The sequence below is a fragment of the Carcharhinus amblyrhynchos genome, chromosome 15 (assembly GCF_965287045.1).
Source record: "Carcharhinus amblyrhynchos chromosome 15, sCarAmb.v2.hapA, whole genome shotgun sequence".
Taxonomy (NCBI): Eukaryota; Metazoa; Chordata; class Chondrichthyes; order Carcharhiniformes; family Carcharhinidae; genus Carcharhinus; species Carcharhinus amblyrhynchos.
In genome coordinates, this window is record NC_137338.1 from 22,964,404 (window position 1) to 22,986,885 (window position 22,482).

The 22,482-nt window shown below is 43.6% G+C and overlaps 2 protein-coding genes and 1 pseudogene across 7 annotated transcripts in view; all 3 read left to right on the top strand.

Moving 5' to 3' along the window:
• Window positions 1-94: 94 nt before the first annotated feature.
• Window positions 95-8,383, top strand: c15h3orf38 (chromosome 15 C3orf38 homolog). Its single transcript, XM_080203590.1, has 3 exons — window positions 95-301; window positions 4,282-4,469; window positions 5,670-8,383. Exons 1-3 carry the CDS (start codon window positions 175-177, stop codon window positions 6,276-6,278), a joined length of 924 nt encoding a protein of 307 aa, XP_080059716.1. The 5' UTR covers window positions 95-174; the 3' UTR covers window positions 6,279-8,383.
• A 1,368-nt stretch (window positions 8,384-9,751) lies between these two features.
• Window positions 9,752-22,482, top strand: part of LOC145353153 (uncharacterized protein C3orf38 homolog) — a 46,793-nt gene continuing 34,062 nt past the window's right edge. For 3 of the 6 annotated variants that reach the window (XR_013888647.1, XM_080203594.1, XM_080203595.1), the window contains exons 1-3: window positions 9,752-10,068; window positions 14,893-15,482; window positions 19,455-19,885. Coding sequence is in view for 5 of the 6 variants with exons in the window: in XM_080203594.1 (XP_080059720.1) it covers window positions 9,942-10,068; window positions 14,893-15,482; window positions 19,455-19,885 (1,148 nt within the window). In the remaining variant the exon portion in view is untranslated. Of the gene's footprint in view, window positions 10,069-10,418; window positions 10,516-14,892; window positions 15,483-19,454; window positions 21,344-22,482 lie in introns of those variants that run through there. The other 3 variants (XM_080203593.1, XM_080203592.1, XM_080203591.1) reach the window with 3 other exon arrangements.
• LOC145353464 (large ribosomal subunit protein eL21 pseudogene) lies at window positions 11,319-11,793 on the top strand (annotated as a pseudogene).

Below are 22,482 nucleotides of genomic sequence, written 5' to 3' on the forward strand. Positions count from 1 at the left end.
CCGAGCCGGAACTCTGTGTGCGGGTCCTCGTGCTGGCCGGAGCGCTGTGTGCGGGGTACCAGCTCCACCCGGAACCCTGTGTGAGGGCCCCAGTCCAGCCCGGAACCCTGTGTGCGGGTTATCAGCGCTGCCCGGAATCCTATTCCGGGGACTCGGGACCCGGGCGGAGCGGCGATGTCGCTGTTGTCGGAGCCGGAGCTGTGCGGCTGCCGGGAGATCCTGCAGAGCCTGGGCCGGGGGGAGCTTTTCTCGCTCGTCGACACCGTCACCAATCGCATGTTGAAGATAGAGAGCGACACAGGTGGGTGGTAGGGGCCCCCACCCCATCACACACACACTGACCCTTCCCCACACAGAGTCCCCCAGACATCCCTCCTTTCTCCATGGAGACCCCACCCCTTGGAGACAGATCCTTCCCCCGCACTGATCTCCTATACACCCCCCCGCACTGATCCCCTGTACACCACCCCCCCGCACTGATCCCCTGTACCCCCCCCGCACTGATCCCCTGCACCCCCGCACTGATCCCCTGTACCCCCCCCCGCACTGATCCCCTGTACCCCCCCCGCACTGATCCCCTGTACCCCCCCCGCACTGATCCCCTGTACCCCCCCCGCACTGATCCCCTGTACCCCCCCCGCACTGATCCCCTGTACCCCCCCCCGCACTGATCTCCTATACACCCCCCCGCACTGATCCCCTGTACCCCCCCGCACTGATCCCCTGTACCCCCCCCCGCACTGATCCCCTGTACCCCCCCCCGCACTGATCCCCTGTACCCCCCCCGCACTGATCCCCTGTACCCCCCCCGCACTGATCCCCTGTACCCCCCCGCACTGATCCCCTGTACCCCCCCCCGCACTGATCCCCTGTACCCCCCCCGCACTGATCCCCTGTACCCCCCCCGCACTGATCCCCTGTACCCCCCCCTGCACTGATCCCCTGTACCCCCCCTGCACTGATCCCCTGTACCCCCCCTGCACTGATCCCCTGTACCCCCCCTGCACTGATCCCCTGTACCCCCCCCGCACTGATCCCCTGTACCCCCCCCCCCCACACTGATCCCCTGTACACCACCCCCCCGCACTGATCCCCTGTACCCCCCCCCGCACTGATCCCCTGTACACCACCCCCCGCACTGATCCCCTGTACACCACCCCCCCGCACTGATCCCCTGTACACCACCCCCCCACACTGATCCCCTGTACCCCCCCACACTGATCCCCTGTACACCACCCCCTCGCACTGATCGCCTGACAGCCCCTCCCCCCGCACTGACCAACCCTCCCCACATTGAGCCCTCCCTCGCCTCCCCCCAGCACACTGAAATTCGGGCTCTCAATATTGTACAATTATTGCTGTACTGCATAAAGCTGCCAGTAGATTTGCTTTATAATCAGGGAACCCGAAAGGGACCTAATTTGACCTAAATAGAGAACATGCAGAATTATATAGCATTATAATCATCTATAAAAGAGAAAATGGTTTACTATTTAGGTGGTTTGGAATATTGGAGCTTTAAACTAACAAAATGGATCAGGATGGTGAAGGGGGAGGGTGTTTTCGTGGGGGGCAGGAAGATTTCAAAATCCAAAGTGAGGGGACTTCAGCAACGTGGGTAAAGGGAAGCAGAATCAGAGAGGAAGGAAGAGATTTAATCATTGTAAATCAGCGAATAAGGTCATTGCAGGGAATAGAAACAAAATAATGCAATTATCTGAATGTATGAAGCATCTGCAACAAGATGGAAGTGGCACAGATAGAGGTAGATGATTCAGATCTAATTGTCATTACAGGTCATGGTTTCAAGGTGATCAAGGTTGGAAAGTAAATATTCCAAGCTGCCTAATATTTCGGAAAGACTAGCAGGCAGAATGGCAAAGGTGGACAGGTAGCATTGATAGTAAAATATGACACTTGTGAGAAAGAATCTGACCTCAAAAGGTCATGAAGTAAAATCAGTGTGGGTGAAGTTAGGAATAACAAGAGTCAAGAAACACCAGTGGGCTCTCTGACAATATTAGACCATTGAACAGCACATTAAGTACAAAATTATTGGTGCTTGAGGGGGATATTGATCTTCGTATGGACAGTGGCAATCAAATTGGCAGGAGTGGTCTCGAAGATAAGTTTGCCCATTGTTTCGCCACTTTTTTTGGAGCAATTGGATGAAATGATTTGAATTATTATTGTCACGTGTATTAGCATACAGCGAAAAGTATCTAGCGCGCTATACAGACAGAGCATACTGTTTGTAGAGAAGGAAAGGAGAGCGTGCAGAATGTAGTGTTACAGTCATAGCTAGGGTGTAGAGAAAGATCAATGTAATGCGAGGTAGGTCCATACAAAAATCTGATGGCAGCAGGAAAGAAGCTGTTCTTGAGTCAGTTCCATAGAATTGTTATAGTGTAGAAGGAGGCTATTTGGACCTTTGAGTTTATACTGACCACAATTCCACCTAGGCCCTATCCCCATAAACCCATGTATTTACCCTGCTAGTTCCTCTGACACTAAGGGACAACTTATCATGGCCAATTAGCCTAATCTGCACATTCTTGGACTGTGGGAGGCAACTGAAGCATCTGGAGGAAACCCATGCAGAGATGGGGAGGACGTGCAAACTCCACGCAGATAGTGACCCAAGGCAGGAATTGAATACAGGTCCCTGGCACTGTGAGGCAGCAATGCTAGCCACTGTGCCGCCCAATCAATATAACCGCTACCCTCAGACCGACTGGTTACATCTTCCTGACAGAAGAAGGTGGAGGAGAGGATGTCCGGGGTGCGTGGGGTCCTTAATTATGCTGGCTGCTTTGTCGAGGGAGCAGAATTGGAGCAATGAAATTGTTTCACATCTGTGACAAGAGTTGAATCACTTAACTGCCAGAGGCTGGATACCTACTGGTGTAAATATCTGTGAACAGTGCAGCTTATATAAATGAAAGCCCAAATGGGAATGACAGCTGTGTTAGAGGAAAGCTTGGAATCCTTGTTCTGGTGATTGAGGTCTGAATTGCAATCTAGCTTCAAATTTTTGTGCAAGCTAAAGGGGATAATTGATATGTAAAAAAAACTTAGTATTTGGCCTTTGCGTAAAGAAAGAGGAGGAGAAATGAGAAAAATCACTAAGTATTAGTACAGGCTTCTGATGCTTTTATGGTACTGGCATATTGTCACTTATCTTTCTCAAACCACGAAGAGGGAAGGAATGGTGTGTCAGAATGTATTCCGATTGTTGGAATTTCTAAACAACCAGATACTTGGAATTCAGGGGTTAAGTTATACGGAGAGATTAGACAAGTTAAGGCTTTATTCTCTTGAATTTAGAAGGTTGAGTGGTGATCTGACAGATAAAATATTTACAGGGCGAAGCTGTTCAGGAGAGATGTTAGAAAATACATCTACATGCAGAGAGTGATGGAGGTTTGGGACTCTCTCTTCCTCAAATGGGGGTGGAAGCTGGTTCAATTGTTACGTTTAAGTCTGAGATAGATTTTTGTTAAGGAGGGGAATCAAGGGATATGAGCCTAGGATATATACATGGAGTTAGGCCATGGTCTTAATGAATGATGGAGCAGGCCTGAGTAGCCAAATGGCCTGTTCCTACGTCCTATTTCCTATGCTCCTAGTTTTAACTTTTACACCTTTGTGCCGTTTTAACATGTAGTGCAATGCAGAAGAAAAGTAACCCAACTGGGGAACTCTGTGTTTCTACTTTATCAGTGAAGGCCTCTTGTAACCATGCTGTTGTTGTTGGGGAGTTAACTTGATAGCTGGCCCTTAGGGGTCAGGTGGGCGGGGAGGGGGCATATATTAAGACAATATTAAGAGATAGCCACAGCAGTAGGAATGTAGTACGATGCTTAGAGTTTGGGGTGGCACAGTGCTTAACACTGCTGCCTCACGGTGCCAGGGTCTTGGGTTTGATTCCTGGCTCAGGTCGCTATCTGTGTGGAGTCTGCACATTCTTCCTGTGTCTGCGTGGGTTTCCTCCAGTTGCTTCAGTTTCCTCCCCCAGCCCAAAGATGTGCTGGTTACATGGATTGGCCATGCTAAATTGCGTCATAGTGTCAGGGGGACGAGTTAGGGTAAATGACTGCGGTTGTGGGTATAGGGCCTGGGTAGGATTGTGGTTGGTGCAGACTCGATGGGCTGAATGGCCTCCTTCTGCACTGTAGGATTCTATGATAGTCATAACTGCCTAGCTAAAAGAATTCCTGTACGCCTTGGGTTGGGATTTTACCGTTGTTAACAATCTTCTGGTTGTCCTGTCACCTGCAGAAGCCATTGATGCCATACTGAGTTACAGTCAGAGTGCCGAAGAGCTGCTAAAAAGGAAGAAGATCCACCGTGAGATAATATTTCAATATTTAGCAAAACATAATGTTGTTGTGCCATCTAATGCAGAGAAGTACCAACTTGTGCAGAAAGTTATAGAATATTGGAGGGAAGGCAGCACTGAATCCCAGGTATTGAATCTGAAGCTGCATCATCTCGTAATATAACATGTACATTTTTACTTTGCTTTTCTTTGCAGTGCAGCTAAAAATGAAGGCATCTTTGAAAATGGTGATTTTACAATTCAGGTTAATCTCTTCAAATGGGTGCTAAACTTTACAAATACTAATTTGTAACTGATCTAAGTTTTTAAAAAAACACATTTAAATAGACTGGGTCAGGATTTTAACTTTTTTATTTCTTGTTCATAACCCTATAAGGACGTGATGTTTTTAAACAAAACATCAAACATTTAGTTAATAGGTTAAATGATGTCACATTCCATCCCCACTTCCCCTCTTCAGTTCCCTCCCCCTCAGTTCCCCCCCTCAGTTCCCCCCCTCAGTTCCCCCCCTCAGTTCCCCCCTTAGTTCCCCCCTCAGTTCCGCCTTCCGCCCCTCACTTCCCCCCTCACTACTGCCCCCTCACTTACCCCCCTCACTCTATACTTCCCTCTCCGCCCACCCCACCGCCCTCCCCCCACCCTAGCCTTCCCTCTCCGGCCCACCACATCCCACTCTGGCCACCCCCACCCCAACCCACCCCACCCTCTGGCCCCTCCCCCCATTTCAGGCCTCCCTTCCCCCTGTAGACCCACCACCCCACCCCACCCTCCCACTCCACCCCCCACTCCCCCCACCCCACCTTCTCCCTCCAGCTGCCCACCCACCCCATCCTCCCCTTCTCCTCTCACATCCCCCTCTCTTCCCATCCCCCTCCCCTTCTCCCGTCCCCCGCCCCCCTACCCCTGTCCCCTCCTTGCTCCGTCGCACCCCCTCACCCCTGTCGCTTGCCCCCGTCCAGCACACCCCCTTCCACTCTCATGGGCAGGTACCAAGTGTTCCTGTTTCAGCTGAGAAAGCGATCCCACTCTGTTGGCATCTTGTGCGCCAAACACTAGCCATCCAGCCAAATGAACGAACCGTCCCCCAACTTCAGCTGCAGGGAGAGTTTTCAGGGACAGCTGGAAGAATTCTTTTATGTTTCATGAATCCGCATACTAGATTTAACCTTTCAATGGGACATTGTATAGAATTGGTAAAGGAGATTTGCTCATAGTCTTATAACTACATTGGTGAACCAAAAAATAAATCCTCCGCTTATTATGTTTATTCAGATGCACAGTGTCTTTTCAGCCAAGGATAAATATACCTATTTTTTCTTTCTATCAGAAAAACCACTCTTCAGGAAGCACATCAGGAAATTATGTCCCAACAAACAATATAGCCACAAACTACGTGTACGATTACCAATCAATGGGACTTGAATTCTGCAAGTGGTTTTATCAGCTTCTGAACTCCCAGAATCCAAAACTGCAAGAACAATCAAAAGACTGGGGCCCCCAGCATTTTTGGGACGATGTTATACTTAAGTTTGCCTACAGAACTTCTGAGCAACAATTGGAGGTATACACTGGTGCAGTTATGGTCAGCCTCCGTTTATTAGCACTGACGAAAGAGGAGCATCTATTCCTGAATCCTAACCTGACTGGCAGCGGACTGAAGTGCATCCATTCACCTCACGGATTAGTTATTATTGCAGTGGCTGGCACCATTCACAGAGAGTCAGTCTGCCTCGGGATTTTTGAGCAAATCTTTGGTCTTATCCGTTGCCCAAACAATGAGAACAATTGGAAGATTAAATTTGTTCACCTAAAGATCACTGGTCAAGAGGCAGCGACTGTCCTGCCCAGTGAGAATTCAGATCTCCCCACTATCAAATATGAATCCAATGAGCTGCTGCAAGTTTTTGAAGAACACACTGTAGGGATTTATGATTGAGGCTGTTTGCTGTGCTTATGAAAGATTTGCGCATCTGTTAATGGTTCATGACTGCTTCACGAAATCAATACTGCAACTTTGCAGCTGTGCTACAATTCAATATATTGCAAAGCAACCAGTCCCGCAATTCACGCCAAGAGAACAATTGAAAACAGATTGCACTTACTGCCCGTGCAACGTACAACCAGCATTTACAAAATTGTCAAAAATCTCGAGTGAGGAAATCTTACCAAATTTGTCCTTGCCAAAGGATCAATGTTATTTCAACAAATATTCTCTTTTTGCCTCCCCTCCCTCCATTTTTGTTGGTTACAAATGCATTTGCTCTCTTTTTATATTGCAGTTGTTAAATGTATTTGATAAAGCTGTATTTTCTCAGTTTATAGTGATTCTTTGCCTCTTGCTAGCACTTTTGACTTGAGGTAAAAATATTGATGTTTAGCCCCACTCCAATCCCAGGAACTGATTAACAAGATTGACACTGCATTACACTGCTGAATGAGTATTGCATTCTTGGAGCTATTTGTTCTTCAAGTGCTGTCCAAAATTAAGGACAGAAAATGCTGGAAATACTCAGCAGATCTGGCAGTGTCTTTGAAGCGAGAAACAGATTTAATGTTCACTGCACTCTGAAGCAAGGAGTTAAAAATGTTGAAGTCGTTTGAGGCATTTTTGTTCACCATTCTTCCCTGATTATTTCAAAGTAGTCTCATATCTGAGCTTCCTGTTTGATTTTTACAATAGAAACATAATCATTCAGAGTAACAAAAAGGTAATTTTGGCTTCCTTCCAGCTGCCATGAGAGATTTTCACGTCAATTGCACAGCCAGGAAAGATAGTATAAAAGAGGAAAGAAGTAAGTCGTGCCTAACCTCCCTGGGAGCCACCAGGTGGTTTTTGATAGCATTGTCAACTCTGCCAGTGCCACATCCTGCTCATTTCCTGTGCTGATATGCTTTGACCCATTGGCTGCAGCTTGATTTCCTGATCCAGTCATGGTGTTCCACTTGTTCCTGGAGCCTCTGTTCCCTCATCTGGTAACTCCATGGGAGACGCATTCATGAAAAATGATGAGAAAATATTGTTGCATTTTCTTTTGTGTGGAAGTATTTGTCATCACCTTAATCCATGTCCATTGTAATTGTTAATAAATTAAAGTTTTCTTCTGAAGTTAACCGAAGGTACTATTTCCCTCTATTGTGACCACTGATAAAATCAAAATATTGGGGCTTAGATTAGTGGTCAAGAAATGCTATGCAGCTTGACAAACGTTAAATATTTAAATGCTACAGACACTCATTTTGCTGCTTCCAGGAGTTTTTTCAATACAGAAACCATGATGTGATGATGCCGGCGTTGGACTGGGGTAAGCACAGTAAGAAGTCTCACATCACCAGATTAAAGTCCAACAGGTTTATTTGGAGAATGAGCTTTCGGAGCATTGCCCCTTCATCAGCTGAATGGAGAGTTGGGACTTCAACCTGTGTTGTGAGACTACTAACTGTGCAATACAGAAACTGCATAAACCATTCAGCCTGCCTGCCATTTAATTAGATCAGAGCTGATCTGCAAAGCATTGAAATATGATTCAGTCTTACCATTACAATTTTTATACCTAATGTGTTGAAGACACTGGTGTACATCTTGAATGATGTAGACAGATGTCTGTAAACTGTTCATACTTCAGAGAATTCAACTTAAATTTTACATCTACTTCAAAAGACAGCTGGAAATCGAATGCAATGTTCTTCTGTGTTTACACTCCACTTTAAGTAAGAGCAGCCATGGAAGTCAATGATATATTTCATAGCAGTCATACTGACAGATTTGGTTTCTTATTAAATGTTATATCCAGTCTTTGAGACTGGATATTTGACAATGTTAATATTCAGAAAAGATATTGGAGACTGAATGAAATGTGAATGTATTATAAGTAGAGCCAAGTTCAGTGAAATGCCTTTTGTATGTCTGATTTGCAGGTAATGTATCATACTTCAACAAATAGCAGTAAACTGGTCTCCCAAGTCAATCTTTGACCAGAGTAACTGATGGGTTTGTTTTGCTGGGAACAGTAATTTCCCAGCGGTTTTGTTTTACATGGTTACTTGGAGCAAATGCAGTTTAAATTGCTCAAGACTTTAACCAGAATAAAATCAAAATGTTAAACTGTCTGCCTGAGGACTATAACTGTATCAAGTGCATAAGTACAGCAATATGCTTGAAAGCTCTCCTTTGTTTTGGCACAAATATACTTTATTCATAAAATATTTGGAAGGACATCCTGGAAAAGATAGGCAGAATCTTCTCAAAATCCTCCCCTAAAACTTCCAAACTTTGGAAAAGGCTTTGCTTGGGGTCGCTTCTCTACAGGCCGCACTGGGAGACCCCTCCCGCCCCGCCACCTGCATGAATATCGGATTCCCTCCCCATGATTGATGGCATCGCTACCCCTACACCAACAGGACATCATGAGGACCATCCTTGGCAGACCCCTCACATGCCTCAACCCCCCCCCCCACACAAACATGATCCTACTCCATGGCCCACCCTTGCACGACCTCCCCACTGCCCACCACCCCTCATGCATAAGCTCCCCCATCATTGTGCATGCATCCTGTTTGTCATAGCCCCACCCACATCTCCCCTCCGACATTGCCCCTGCACAGATATAGTGCCCAAGTGGGCACTGCCAGACTGGCACAGTCTGATGGGCACTGTCTGGCTATGCCCTTATCTATGCGGGGTGTCACTGGCCTCTGTTCTGGCATAGCCATGGCACCTGACCCCATTACTGAAGAGCAATAGTGATTCTCGCCAGCGCGAGGTGTTGTTGGTGGGGGGGGGGGGGAGTGGGGGATGCTGCGTGAGAGTGGGGGAAGTTGGGGGGGGGGGGACGGTGAGGGCAGAATGAGCCGTGCTGAATCCGGTAATTCCTTTTGACTTTTGTTCATTTTATGTCAAAAGGAAAGAGCATGAAACTATTTTTGTGCATCAGTTTTTTACCCTCTCATGCTATCTTGTCTGCTCGCTACACTGATCGAGCAGTGCAACGAGCCAGTAAGATCACGCCTTAATTATTTTAGTATAAAACCTGCTGCTCCCTCTGCCTTACTCGCTGCTGCCCTTTCTGCCCGAACCTCCAAAGCCAGCCCTGCCAGACCACCGAGGCTTGCTTTGAACACTCCCTGAATAGTGCAACACCAAAATCCTGGCAGTCAGAATTAATTTCCAGCATCAGAGAAAACGGACCAAATCCTATCCTTAAGTTTTTTTCCTAAAATTTCGCACGTACTTTTTAAAAAAAAGTTTGCGAATTGGGGCGGGGGGCGGGGGTTGGTGGAGGGAAGGATGCCTCCAAATTTCTACAAAGTTATTACTGGTGTTCACAATGTTGTCAATTTGGGGGAAGCGAAAGGAAGGACTCATTCATTTCCTGTGCGTGTCAGCTGGTCTTGAGTTTCGATTTTCCATAATACAATTTATTTCCTTAATTTACGTTTCACTTTGTGAGTGCAGTGAACCAGCGTTGTGAAGCTCTTCTCGCAGGTAGCAAACCATCGCAATATATAGGAGGTACTTGTATTGTTTAAAGGCAGATTTGTGATTTTTTTGTTCCTCCAGGATAGTTAATTTTAAACACTTTACTAAACCAAGGAGAAAAACATGTCCGAATTTTCTGCGATGCAAAAATTGGGCTGCACTGAAATTCTACGATCCTTAACCCACAGTGATTTATTTACACTGAAGGACACTGTAGCCGGCAAGCAGTTTAACGCATGGACTACAGAAGGTAGGTACAAACGGGCAATTGCTCATGTATCAAGTCACCAAAACATATCTGTAGAAAATACATGGCGGTACCTGATTTCTACTTTTAACCAACTGGTTGTTAAATATGCTAGATTCGGGTAAAGATTTAAACCAATATCCTAAATCGGTACAGACTATCCAGTGGACTGGCTTTTTTGCAGATGCAATACACAAACCTTTGAAATCTATGTCAAGATACTAAATTGTACCAAGTTACATTCTATATTAGTAAAAACAATCTTGATGCATTTCTAATATTTCAAAATAATGCATGTAGGACATTACTGTGTGAAGTTCACATCAGATTATGATTAGGTAAGGCTTTAAAAGATACGGCAACATCAAATGCAACTCAACTTAAAGAGCCAACCAGAAAATGGACTTCTCACCGTGGGTAGCAACGTGATTTCAGCAGCTGATAAACAAAGTAAATATACCAAAACATCGTGTCACAGACATAATTAGCCTTATGATTCGGTATGATTGGTAAGGCTGAGAGGTAGAACCATGTTCTTTGAACCACAAATTATTCAAAACTGTGGGTGTAACAAAAACACACTGATTCTGAAATTGCAGTTAGTGAGATTTTGCAAGCCCAGGCAAGTCGTGGGGGTTACAGATACCCCCATGGCTGGAGACAATACACATCTCTTTAACCTGTGCTTGGCCCTCTCTCCATTCACATTGTACCTTTCAGACTTGATTACCTGTAAAGACTAGCATTCCAACCATTATCTTGTAAATTGAGTTTGTATCTTTTATGTGCTCTGTTTGTGAACACAAGTCCTCACTCACCTGATGAAGGAGCTTGAGACTCTGAAAGCTAGTGCTGCCAAATAAACCTGTTGGACTTTAACCCGGTGTTGTGAGACTTATTGTTCTTATCCCAGTCCAACGCTGGCATCTCCACATTATGGCTCCTATACCCTGACATTGGCTTTATAAATATTGGAGAGGGACTCAGTCTTCTAGCAGTTCTGCTAACGTGATCGGAGTTCACTGGAGGCACCAAGGATTATCGGCCTTCTTGTGTTTTAACTGAAAAAAACAGAAAAAGTTAATGTTGGCCTTTGCCAAAACAGTTCAATCATATGGTTTATGAACAAGCCAAATTTTCAATACATTTCATTCTTTTCCTCATTATTTAGTATTGGAAATAAAAATTATGAATATAAGTAAGCCATAATTGTCATAAGATTTTTTATCCATCATCTTTAATAAAGGTTCAAGATGATGAAAACCCAGGGTAAGAGGAGGGGGACTCGATATATGTTTGCACGACCCTTCCAGAAACATGGACCTACTCCTCTTTCCACTTACTTCCGTATTTACAAGAAGGGCGATATTGTTGACATTAAGGGCACAGGCACTGTACAAAAGGGTATGCCCCACAAATGTCACCATGGCAAGACTGGAAGAATTTATAATGTTACACCGCATGCTATTATTAGGGCATTATTATTAACAAGCAAGACAAGGGCAAGATCCTCACCTAAAGAATTAATGTGCACATTGAGCACCTCAAGCATTCAAAAAGCAGAGACAGTTTTCTGTAGTGCATGAAAGCAAATGAAGTAACGAAGGAGAAGGGACCTGGGTTGAGCTGAAATGCCAACCTGCTGAGCCCAGAAAGGCACACTTTGTATGAACCAAGAGCAACAAGCCACAATTGCTAGAACCAATTCCATATGAATTCGTCGTATAATTGTGATACCAAATCAAACAAATTTACTGTCAAATATTGAAAAGAAAGGAGAAAGGCGTGGAACAACTGAGTCACTGGAGGAGGGCCAAGTTCAGTGAGAGACAACAGATCTGACTCAAGATAAATGGGAATCAAGTCCTGGCAGGCAAAATTGTAATAGAACAATTGGTATCCTTTAAAGAGACGATACTTTAGGTACAGTCATGTTATTTTCCCATAATGGGTGAAGTTAGAACAATCCACCAGAGCTTCGTTCAAAGGTTGTGAAATTTTGGAAGTCAACCCAGAGTGTTGTGGATGTTCTTTTGTTATGACCATGTGAAATAGGAACAGGAGTAGGCCATTTGGCCCCTTGCACCTGCTCCACCATTCAAGGGGATTGTGGCTGATCCAACATTCCTCACACCTACTTTCCTGCCCTTTCCCCATGACCCTTGATACCCTCACTGATGCAGAGACCTGACACAATGGTCATGCTGTTGGGCTCAAAGGCCATTGAAGCCCCGAGGTTGTCAGGGACATAGCGGGCAGTGCCCACCTGACACTGGCAGTGCTAGTAAAGTTAAAACTCATGAAATAAAAGGGAGAATGGCAACATGGATACAAAATTGGCTGAGTGTCAATAAGCAGACTAAAAGTTTTTATTTAGAATAGAGGAAAGTAAACAGTGGGTTCTCCAGAAATTGGAACCTGGACCATGGCTTTTCTTGCTTTGTATTAATGCCTTAGACTGGAGTGCACAGGGCACAACTGCAAAATTTGCAGTTGACACAAACCTGAAAGTATTGGGGGGAGGAGGAGGAGAGCAAAAGACTTAAGGGCTTGCATAGACAGGAACAGGTAGGCACTGACAGCAACAGGAGGGCATAATCAGGAACAGAAGGGCATTGACATCAACAGGAAGGCAGAATAGGAGCAGGTGAACATGTGACAGAGGAAGGTTAATACTGAGAAATGTTAAGCAATATATTTTGGCAGGCAGGATGAGGAATGGCAACATAAAAGTGCACTTCTAAAGTGTTCAGGTGTAGAGAGACCTGGGGAATCCGACGGTGGCAGGCCAAGTTTTTTAAAATATTCATTTATGGTATGTGGGTGCGGCTGGCTCAGCATTTATTGTCCATCCCCACTTATCCTTCAAAAGGTGGTAGTAAGCTGCCTCTTGAACCATTGCATTCCGTGAGGTATACACAAAAATACAAGAAGTGGCAGCAGCAGTAGGCTACCAGGCCCTTTACGCCTTCTCTGCCATTCAATACGATCATGGCTGAAATATGCCAGTCTCAGCTCCTTTTCCCCAGAGTCCTCTATTCCTCGATCTATCAAATATTTATCCATTTTCACTTTAAATACTAATGATCCAGCCTCCACCACCATTTGGGGCAGAGAATTCCAGGGAATCACCACCCTCCATGAGAAGGAGCGTGTGCAGCTCAGTTTTAAATGACTGGCCCTTTATCTTGTATCTCTATCCCCTTGTTTGAGAGTCTCCCACTAGTGAAAACATCTCACCATCTACCCTGTCAAGCCCCCTGAGGATCATTAATGATTGAATAAGGTCACTGCTCACTTTTCTAAACTCCACGGAGTACAGAATCAGACTATTTAGTCTCTCTTGATAGGAACTAGCCCGGTGAATTTTCTTTGGACTGCCTCCAATGTTACTATATCCTTTTTTAGGTAAGGGGACCAAAATTGTATGTGGTATTCCAGGTAAGGCCTCACCAACACACTGTACAATTGCAACAAAACCTTCCTATTTTTAAACTCTTTGCAGTAAAGACCAAAATGCTATTTGTCTTTTTTAACTATTTGTTGGACCTGCCTGCTAGCTTTTTGTGATTCATGCACTAGAACACCCAGACCCCTCTGGACTTCACTCACATGCAGTATCTCTCCCCATTTAGATAATCTGCTTTTAGATTCCTCCTACCCAAGTGCATGACTTCACACTTCACCACATTGAACTCCATTTGCCACGTTTTCACTCAGTAACCTAATCTATCTATATCCTATTGTAGAATCAGAATGTCCTCATCACAACATGCCCTTACACCTCTCTTCTTACATCAGCAAATTTGGAAACCTTACATTCTGTTCCTTCCTCCAGGTCATTAATGTAAATAATGATAAGTTGGTGGCCAAGAACTGATCCCTGTGGCACTCCACTAATTATATCTTTCCACTCTGAAAAGGACCCATTTATTTCAACTCTCTGTTTCTATGTGACAGCCAATTTTCAATCCATGCTAACACACCTCCTCCAATTCTTGGTTTAGTGTCTGCGACTCATCTTTCATTCGCTCACACTACTGTACAAATAACTCCCACTTTCTATGCCTCTTAGCTTTGACAAAGGGTCATCTGGACTCAAACCATCAGCTCTTTCCTCTCTTTACAGATGCTGCCAGACCCTGTTGAGATTTTCTAACATTTTCTCTTTTTGTTTCAGATTCTAGCATCAGCAGTAATTTGCTTTTATTTACTTTTTTACACTTCACCTACAGATCTTGCTCTATCTATTTTCTCTGTGGCACAGTGGTTAGCAGTACTGCCTCACAGCACCAGTGACCTGGGTTCAATTTCTGGCTTCAGTCACAGTGCGAATCTACACATTCTTTCCATCTCTGCGTGAGTTCTGTCTAGGCACTCTGGTTTCCTCCCACAGTCCAAAAGATGTGCTGATTAGGTGCATTGGCCATGCTGAATTCTCCCTCAGTGTACCCGAACAGGCACCTGAGTGTGACGACTAGGGGATTTTCACAGTAACTTCATTGGAGTGTTAATGTAAGCCTCCTTGTGACATTAATAAATTTTTAAAAATGAATGGCCAAAGAAGCAACACCTTAAGAAGAAAACCTTTTACACAGCAAGTGGTTAGAATCTGGAATGCTTTGCTTAATAGAATGACTCAATGACATCATTCAAATTAAAATTGGGTAAGCATCTTAGGAAAAAGAAATCAGAACTAGGAGAAAGGGACTAGCTAAGTTGCCATTGCGTAGACATGATGGCCTAAATGTCCTCCTGTGCTGTAACCATTCTGTTATTCTATAGTTATATATACAAATGAAACTGCTTTTTTTGATTTTCTTGTAGAAGCCATCAATGTCATTCTAAGGTATAGCCAAAGTGCTGAAGAGTTACTAAAGCGGCGGAAGGTTGTGCGAGAGGCAATATTGAAGTATTTAATCCGACATGATGTTGTCACCCCAGTTTCAGCAGACAAACAGCAACTCATTGACAAGGTTTTGTCCTATTGGGTACAGGAAGAATGGAAGAGAAAAGCAGCAATAAATCAAACAAAACAGAACCTTCTGGTTCAAGCTAGGAACCAAGAAGTGGAGCAGGAGACAAAGGAGAGAGCTGCAAAAGCAAAGATAGAAGTCCTCGCACAAGAGGTCAAGATGGCAAGGAGGGAATTGGAGCAGGCAAGACATGACAAGGATCAGTTGAAAAGACAAGTGGAGGAGCAGGCAAGGAAACAGAAGGAGGAGAAGGTGAAACAGGCCGATGAAGAGAGGAGAAGACAAATGAAACAAATGAAGAAAGAAGCAGAAGAGCAGGCAAGGAGCGAACTGGAAGAGCAAATTAAGAGAAAATTGCAAGAGCAAATGAGGGAGCAAGCACAAGATGAGGCAAAGAGGCAACTGGAATTGCAAATGAACATACATTTCAATGTTATACAGGTAATTAAGTTTGCATCAAAAAAGGATTAGCATTTCACAGAGATCTTGTGTCCTAACCTTTGCTTTATCAATTACCTCAAGCTTTTATTTGTCTTTGTTCCTGTTTATCTGACAAAAGTAATTCTTCCACTGTGTTTGTACGGTATTAAGCAAAAATTGACACAATATGCTGTCCGGAAATATTAAATTGCACAAAGGATTGTCGGTATAAAACCTGCTATGCAAGATAAAAATAGATGAAGAGTCAGCTGAAGCTTTTAAAAAGTGATGGATACTTCCTTGAGAAGTAATTGCTCAGGGGTCTGGACAGGAAATTGGGGTAAAAATGATAGAATTGCTGTGGTGAACAAAATGGCAGACTAGCCTGGTTGGGTCAAATGGGTTATTCACATTCTTAATTATTTACATTCCTGAGATTGTTTGGTCATGCTGGATTGATACTTAATGTCAAGGGGATTAGCAGGGTAAATATGTGGGCTTATGGGGATTCTGTCATGTAGTTCAGAGTTGATAAATATTTTGATTTGGGAGGCGATCCAGTCATCTAGAATCACAGAATCCCTACAATGCAGAAGGAGGCCATTCAGCCTTTTGAGCTTGCACTGCCAGCAATCCCATCCGGGCCCTATCCCCATAATTCCTCGTCTTTACCCTGCTCGTCCCCCTGACAATAAGGGATAATTTAGCATGGCTAATCAACCTAACCCACACATCTTTGGTCTGTGGGAGGAAGTCAAAGCACTCAGTGGAAACCGAAACAGGCACAGGAGAATGTGCAAGCTCCACACAGGCAGTGACCCGAGGCTAGAATTGAACTGGGGTTCCTAGCGCTGTGAGGTAGCAGTACTAACTACTATGCCACCATTATGGTTTACTGAAATTTACTAAGGCTGCTATTTCATCAATGTCTTCTATATTAAAGGCACAGGTCACATTTTTCCAAATCATTATCATAAAATAAGACCAGTATTTTTATTGGCACGGTGGCACAGTGCTTAGCACTGCTGCTTCAATGCGCCAGGGACCCGGGTCTAATTCTAGCCTCAGGTCACCGTCTGTGTGGAGTTTGTACAGTCTTCCGTGATTGGCCATGCTAAATTGCCCGTTAATGTCAGGGGGATTAGCAGGGTATATATGTGGGGTTACGGGGATAGGGTCTAGGTGGAATTATGGTCGGTGCAGACTCAATGGGCTGAATGGCCTCCTTCTGCACTGTAGGGATTCTATGGATTCTGTGCCACAAAATGTCAATAGACCGAAATACATCCCTTAGGGAATATTTATTCCAGGCTAGCAAGATGCAATAGCTGGAAATCTGGAAGGTAAACAGAAAATGCTGGTGGCACGCAGCTAGCCAGTCAACAGTGAAGAAAATGGGAAAGTAATTTTGGCACTTCTACCCGACTGCTGCTTTGGCAGATAGTTCATACTGCCTTTCTCTGTTCTATCTATAGATATTAACTAATATCTATGTTCCCAGCATGTTCCCAGCATTTTCTGCTTTTGTTGCATTAGGTCCAGGTCTTATCAAGCTTTTTCCGGTTGGGAGAGAGGTTCAGAGCCTTAAAACCTTAAAATTAGAACCCAACCATTCAGGAAGCAACAAGGAAGCACTTCTTTATACACAGTGCACTGGAAATCCAAAACAATCCAAAACAATCTCCCACTAAAAAGGCCATTGAGGTGGGTTCAGTTGATAATCCCAAAACCGAGATTAGTAAGGTTTAAGTCAGGGTCGTAAAAGTTACGAAATGGAAGCAGGTTGCAGGTTGGAGTTAACACACAGATCAGAGAGTCTAATTGAATGGGCAGAGCAGGCTCAAGTGGTTGAATGGCCTAGTCTTGTTCCTATATTCTTATTTTCCCATTTGTTAAGGACTAGATCAGAAACTCCAAGGTTAGACCCTAACTTTTACATTTGATTTTGGCATTAGGGTGAGCATAAGGGTTTCACTCCAGGTATGGTTCAAGTGACCCACTAGGAAGCTTTTATCAAAACAATGGGGCGGCACGGTGGTTAGCGCTGCTGCCTCACAACACCAGCAACTCGGGCTCAATTCCGGCCTCGGGTCACTGTCTATGTAGAGTTTGCATGTTCTCCCCATGTTTGCAAGGGTTTCCTCCGGGGGCTCCAGTTTCCTCTCACAGTCCAAAGATGTGTGGGTTAGGTTGATTAGCCATGCTAAATTGACCTTAGTGTCCGGGGCGGGGCGGGGGGGTGTGGGGATGGACGGACGTGGTGGGTATCGGCAGGATAAATATGTGAGATTACGGGAATAAGGCCCGGGTAGGATTGTGGTCGGTGCAGACTCAATGGGCTGAAAAGCTTCCTTCTGCACTGTAGGGATTCTATTCTATGAATACATTATATAAGAATACAGTTAGAGTATAACAAAAAGTATCAGCAGCACAACTTTTACCAATTAAAATACTTAAATATGACTAAGTATAATTCATAACTGCTAGCTATCTTTTTTGTTCTGATTTAGCAGTATTCCCCATAAATATTCCCAGTTAGCCCAGAAAACCAAATATACTTATGTGGAGTTAGATTTCCATCTTTTGCCATTTCTGGAGAGTGATCCAGACAGACACCTATTTTCCAATTCTCATGCAGCAACTTCCAGACAAAACTCTAGTCCCAAACAGTAGAATCTCAGAGAAGCCAAAAGAGAAAATGCAGGAAAATCTCAGCAGGTCCAGCAGCATCTGTAAGGAGAGAAAAGAGCTGACGATTTGAGTCCAGATGACCCTTTGTCAAAGCTAAAAGACATAGAAAGTGGGAGATATTTACACTGTAGGATGAGGGAATGAAAGATTACTCGTTGCCACAAAAACAAGGGGAACGGCTCAGAGGTGCTAATGGCAGTCCATAGAAAGTATAGAAGGTGTGAATGGCCAAACAGCTGAGAAGCTGAAATCAGAGGGTAAACTGTGACAGATGAAGACGTGGGGAGAAGGGGGAGATGGGTAGAAGAGAGGTAAAATGGAGAAAAGGTAAGAAAAGGAGGGATAAATTATCTCAGAATCACAGAGTACATCTTTATTTCCTGGCAGATTCCTGTCTCTAGACCTCAGGCAGAGCAAGAGATACAGAGAAAGTGAATTTTCTCTAAAGATCCCAAAGAGCAGACTGCCTTGCATTCTCTGTGATCGTCTAGCCACACCCAGACATATGACCTGACCTAACAATCAAACCAAACCAAGCCCTACTCTGCAATATCCTGGGGAAAACATGAAATAACAGAACTCTGCATTCGTTTAGATACAAACAAGATAGCAATTAAGATCAATTATACTTCTGCAGCATCAACACAATTGTTGCTGCAGCAGCTCAGTTAATAAACAAACAGCCCAGTTAATAAAAAAATCTGGTACAACAGATCCTGTGCAAAAAACAAATGACAAATTTCTTAAAGGTACAATATCATCACACTTTGTGTACTTTGTGAAACTGATATTTCTTACTCATGAAGGCAACCTAATTTAGGAACACTGACTCCTGATAAGAAGGATGTCTGGTTTTGAAAAACCAAATAATGGTCTGAATATAGCCCAGTAGTAATGTAGAGGATATGAACTTTCCACCTCCAGACAGTTTGGTGGTGTGTCTTTGCCTTTCTAATGATCTAATGATTATCCCATCATTTTCAATTTAGTGCCAAGTCTGTTCCTTGGGCAGCTATGGCGGAAGGCTGCATTTGCATTCTCTCATGATTTAAAGACCATGCTGGTTTTTATTTCCTTATTTTAGATCCTCTTGGCAATAGCTAGATTTCTTCTATATTCATAACACAGTCATTGAGGCAATTTGCAGCCATTGGCTCTCAGAATAAAGGAAGGACCAGGGGTGCAATGTCCTTCATTCATTCCATGTACATATTTGTTTGCCTCAATTAGATTTATCATTGCTGTTAATTTGGATGCTTTTCTAATGATCTGACTTTATTCTTGATCCTTGAAACATTCCAGGGTGAGGCGCCACCTCTGACAACTGGAGACTTTGACTGCCAAGAAATAGGAGAGGAGTTCTGCCAATGGTTCTTTGTTCTTCTGAACTCCCAAAATCCTTCATTTGGTCGACAACCAGAAGAGTGGGGTCCGCAGCACTTTTGGGAGGATGCAATATTTCAATTTGCTTATTCTGTCGAAGAACACCACATTGAGCACCATCAGAGTTCGGTGGTGGTCAGCCAGCGCTTGCTGTCCCTGGTGAAGGATGAGCAACTGCTCTTCAATCCCAACATCGACAGGAACGGCATGAGATGCGTTACTTCTCCACATGGGATAGTTGCCATTGCAGTGGCGGGCACCATTCACAAGAACACCCAGTGCCTTGGTATTTTTGAGCAGCTCTTTGGACTTGTCCGCACGCCCTTTGGTAGAAGCAACTGGAAAATCAAGTATGTTAACTTGCAGATGAAAGCTTTGAATGGCCAGCAGGAAATAATCCAACCCAATTTATCTATTGAGCTGCCTGCACTAGTGGCTCACCTCAATGAATTAAGTACACTTCTCAAGTGATTTACTGTGGAAATTGATGATGTTCAAATTTGCAGCCCTGGTTTTAAATCTGTTGGAAGGAATGAAAATTGGGAGGGTTTTCCTGCAGGTATTACTCACAGGAAGGAAAGTTGAAACTAATCCCCAAAATTTCTGTAGTTTAAAATACTTCAATCCATGAAAGCTTTGCTAAAAAAAACAAACTTAATACTTGCATGCAAATGTATGCTTTTAGAATAAGCTGCTAAATTCTGTTAATTTTCTTGTGCATTTGTTTTCATATGGATGGTACTTCTGAGCAATTATTTTTATAGTATATTAATGTGAGCAATTAGGAATACTATTGTATTAATAGGAATCATTTTAAACAAGATAGATTACCCCCTCACCATGCTGCCTGAAAATATAATCTAGCATTTTGGTATGGCTTCCCATTATAGCACCACTCTTCAAGCACAAAAATAAAAATCTTTTTTGAAGTCAGCATGGAGGCATGTAAGATTCTTAATGGGATACAATGCGTAAGTCTGGAATGATACTTTCAGAAACAGCAGGGCAGCAATAAAGAGTGCACTATTTCAAGGTTGTGGAGAGTGTGTTGACAGCTATCATGGAATGCATTTTATACCGCTGGTGATCCAACATTGCAATCGATTGATATTTGAAGGCAGAGCTCATTTAAGAAGCAGCTGCTACTGTTGGAAGCCAGTGAGCTTGGTTTTCTAGATGGGTGTGACCAAATGGGCTAAAGAGCATTTTTTCATCTTTTTGATTTGATTTATTATTGTCACATATATTAGCTAACAGTGAAAAATATTGTTTTTTTGTGCGCTGTACAGACAAAGCACACCGTTCATAAAGAAGGAAACGAGAGAGTGTGGAATGCAGTGTTACAGTCATAGCTAGGGCATAGAGAAAGATCAACTTAATGTAAGGTAGGTCCATTCAAAAGTCTGATGGCAGCAGAGACAAAGCTGTTCTTGAGTCGATTGGTAAGTGACCGCAGACATTTGTATCATTTTCCTGACGAAAGAAGGTAGAAAAGAGAATATCCGGGGTGCATGAGGTCCTTAATTATACTGGTTGTTTTTCCGAGGCAGTGGGAAATGTAGACAGAGTTAATGGATGGGAGGCTAGTTTGCATGAGGGATTGGGCTACATTCATGACCTCTTGTAGATTCTTGTGGTCTTGGGCAGAGCAGGAGCCATACCAAGCTGTGATACAACCAGGAAGAACGCTTTCTATGGTGCATCTGTAAACGTTGGTGAGAATCGTAGCTGACATGCCAAATGTCCTTAGTCTTCTGAGAAAGTAAAGGCTGCCTTGTGAACTTATAAAGTGAAATAAAATATTTTATGTCAGGAAATGACATTCTTTATATGTTGATGGCAATTTTGTTCAGTTACATCCATGATAGATTCTCATGCTTATTCTACCTGAGAACTAAAAGTTCCTCTTCCTTTTAAAATTTCTGTACATATTTTTCAACGATACTTTCTGAAGTTCAATTTAACACGATTATGGTACTATCAGTGTCATTGCCCTCTGCATGTCTTTAGGGACTGATTAACCGACAAATTCTGCATTGAGCCTATGACATAGAGTCATAGAATACAGAAAAGACCCTTCAGCCCATCGAGTCTGCACCAACAATATCTACCACTTAGGATGCACGAATCTCGTTTTCCTACACTTAACCTTTTTCCTTGAGCAATCCATGTATGGTGTCCTGCCTTGGATGTCAGCTGAAATAACAAGAATCCATTGATTATTACAAATGCGAGGTTCAGTAGTTTAGTTGGAGGTTGATTATTCTATTTTATTTGAAGAGATTAATAATACATAGCTGAATTGCAGTATTGTTACGAGAGAAGCTGTCCTAGGTCTTTCTTAAGACATACTGACCTTTCAAATAAACCATTTAGGGTAGAAAGGTTAAGGTTGTGCATTATTTTTAGTGAACAGGTCAATGTGTTCATATATAATTACTGTAGACGCTGTTTTATTGAAGTAATTAAGGGCGGCATGGTGGCACAGTGGTTAGCACTGCTGTCTCAAGCACCAGGGGCCCAGGTTCAATTCTGGCCTTGGGTCACTTTCTGTGTGGAGTTTATACATTCTCTCCCTGTCTGCGTGGGTTTCTTTTCATACTCCAAAAATGTGTGGGTTAGGTTGTTTGGCCAAACTAAATTGCCCCCTTAGTGTCAGGGGAACTGGTAGGGTGAATATGTGGTGTTATGGGGATAGTTGTTAGTGCAGGCTCAATGGGATGAATGACTTCCTTCTGTGTTATAGCGATTCTACGATTCTAATTAGCATGTTTACAAATAAATGACTTGATTGTTAAAGTAGTGCACACAGAAACTTAATGAAAACTTATCAAGGCAGACACTGAAAAGAGTCAACAAATGAATTTAAATCCCTTTGTGTTTCTTTGATAACATGTCAACATCTTGACATAGTAATAAGGAGAACAAGGCAGGAAGTTTCCTAGTT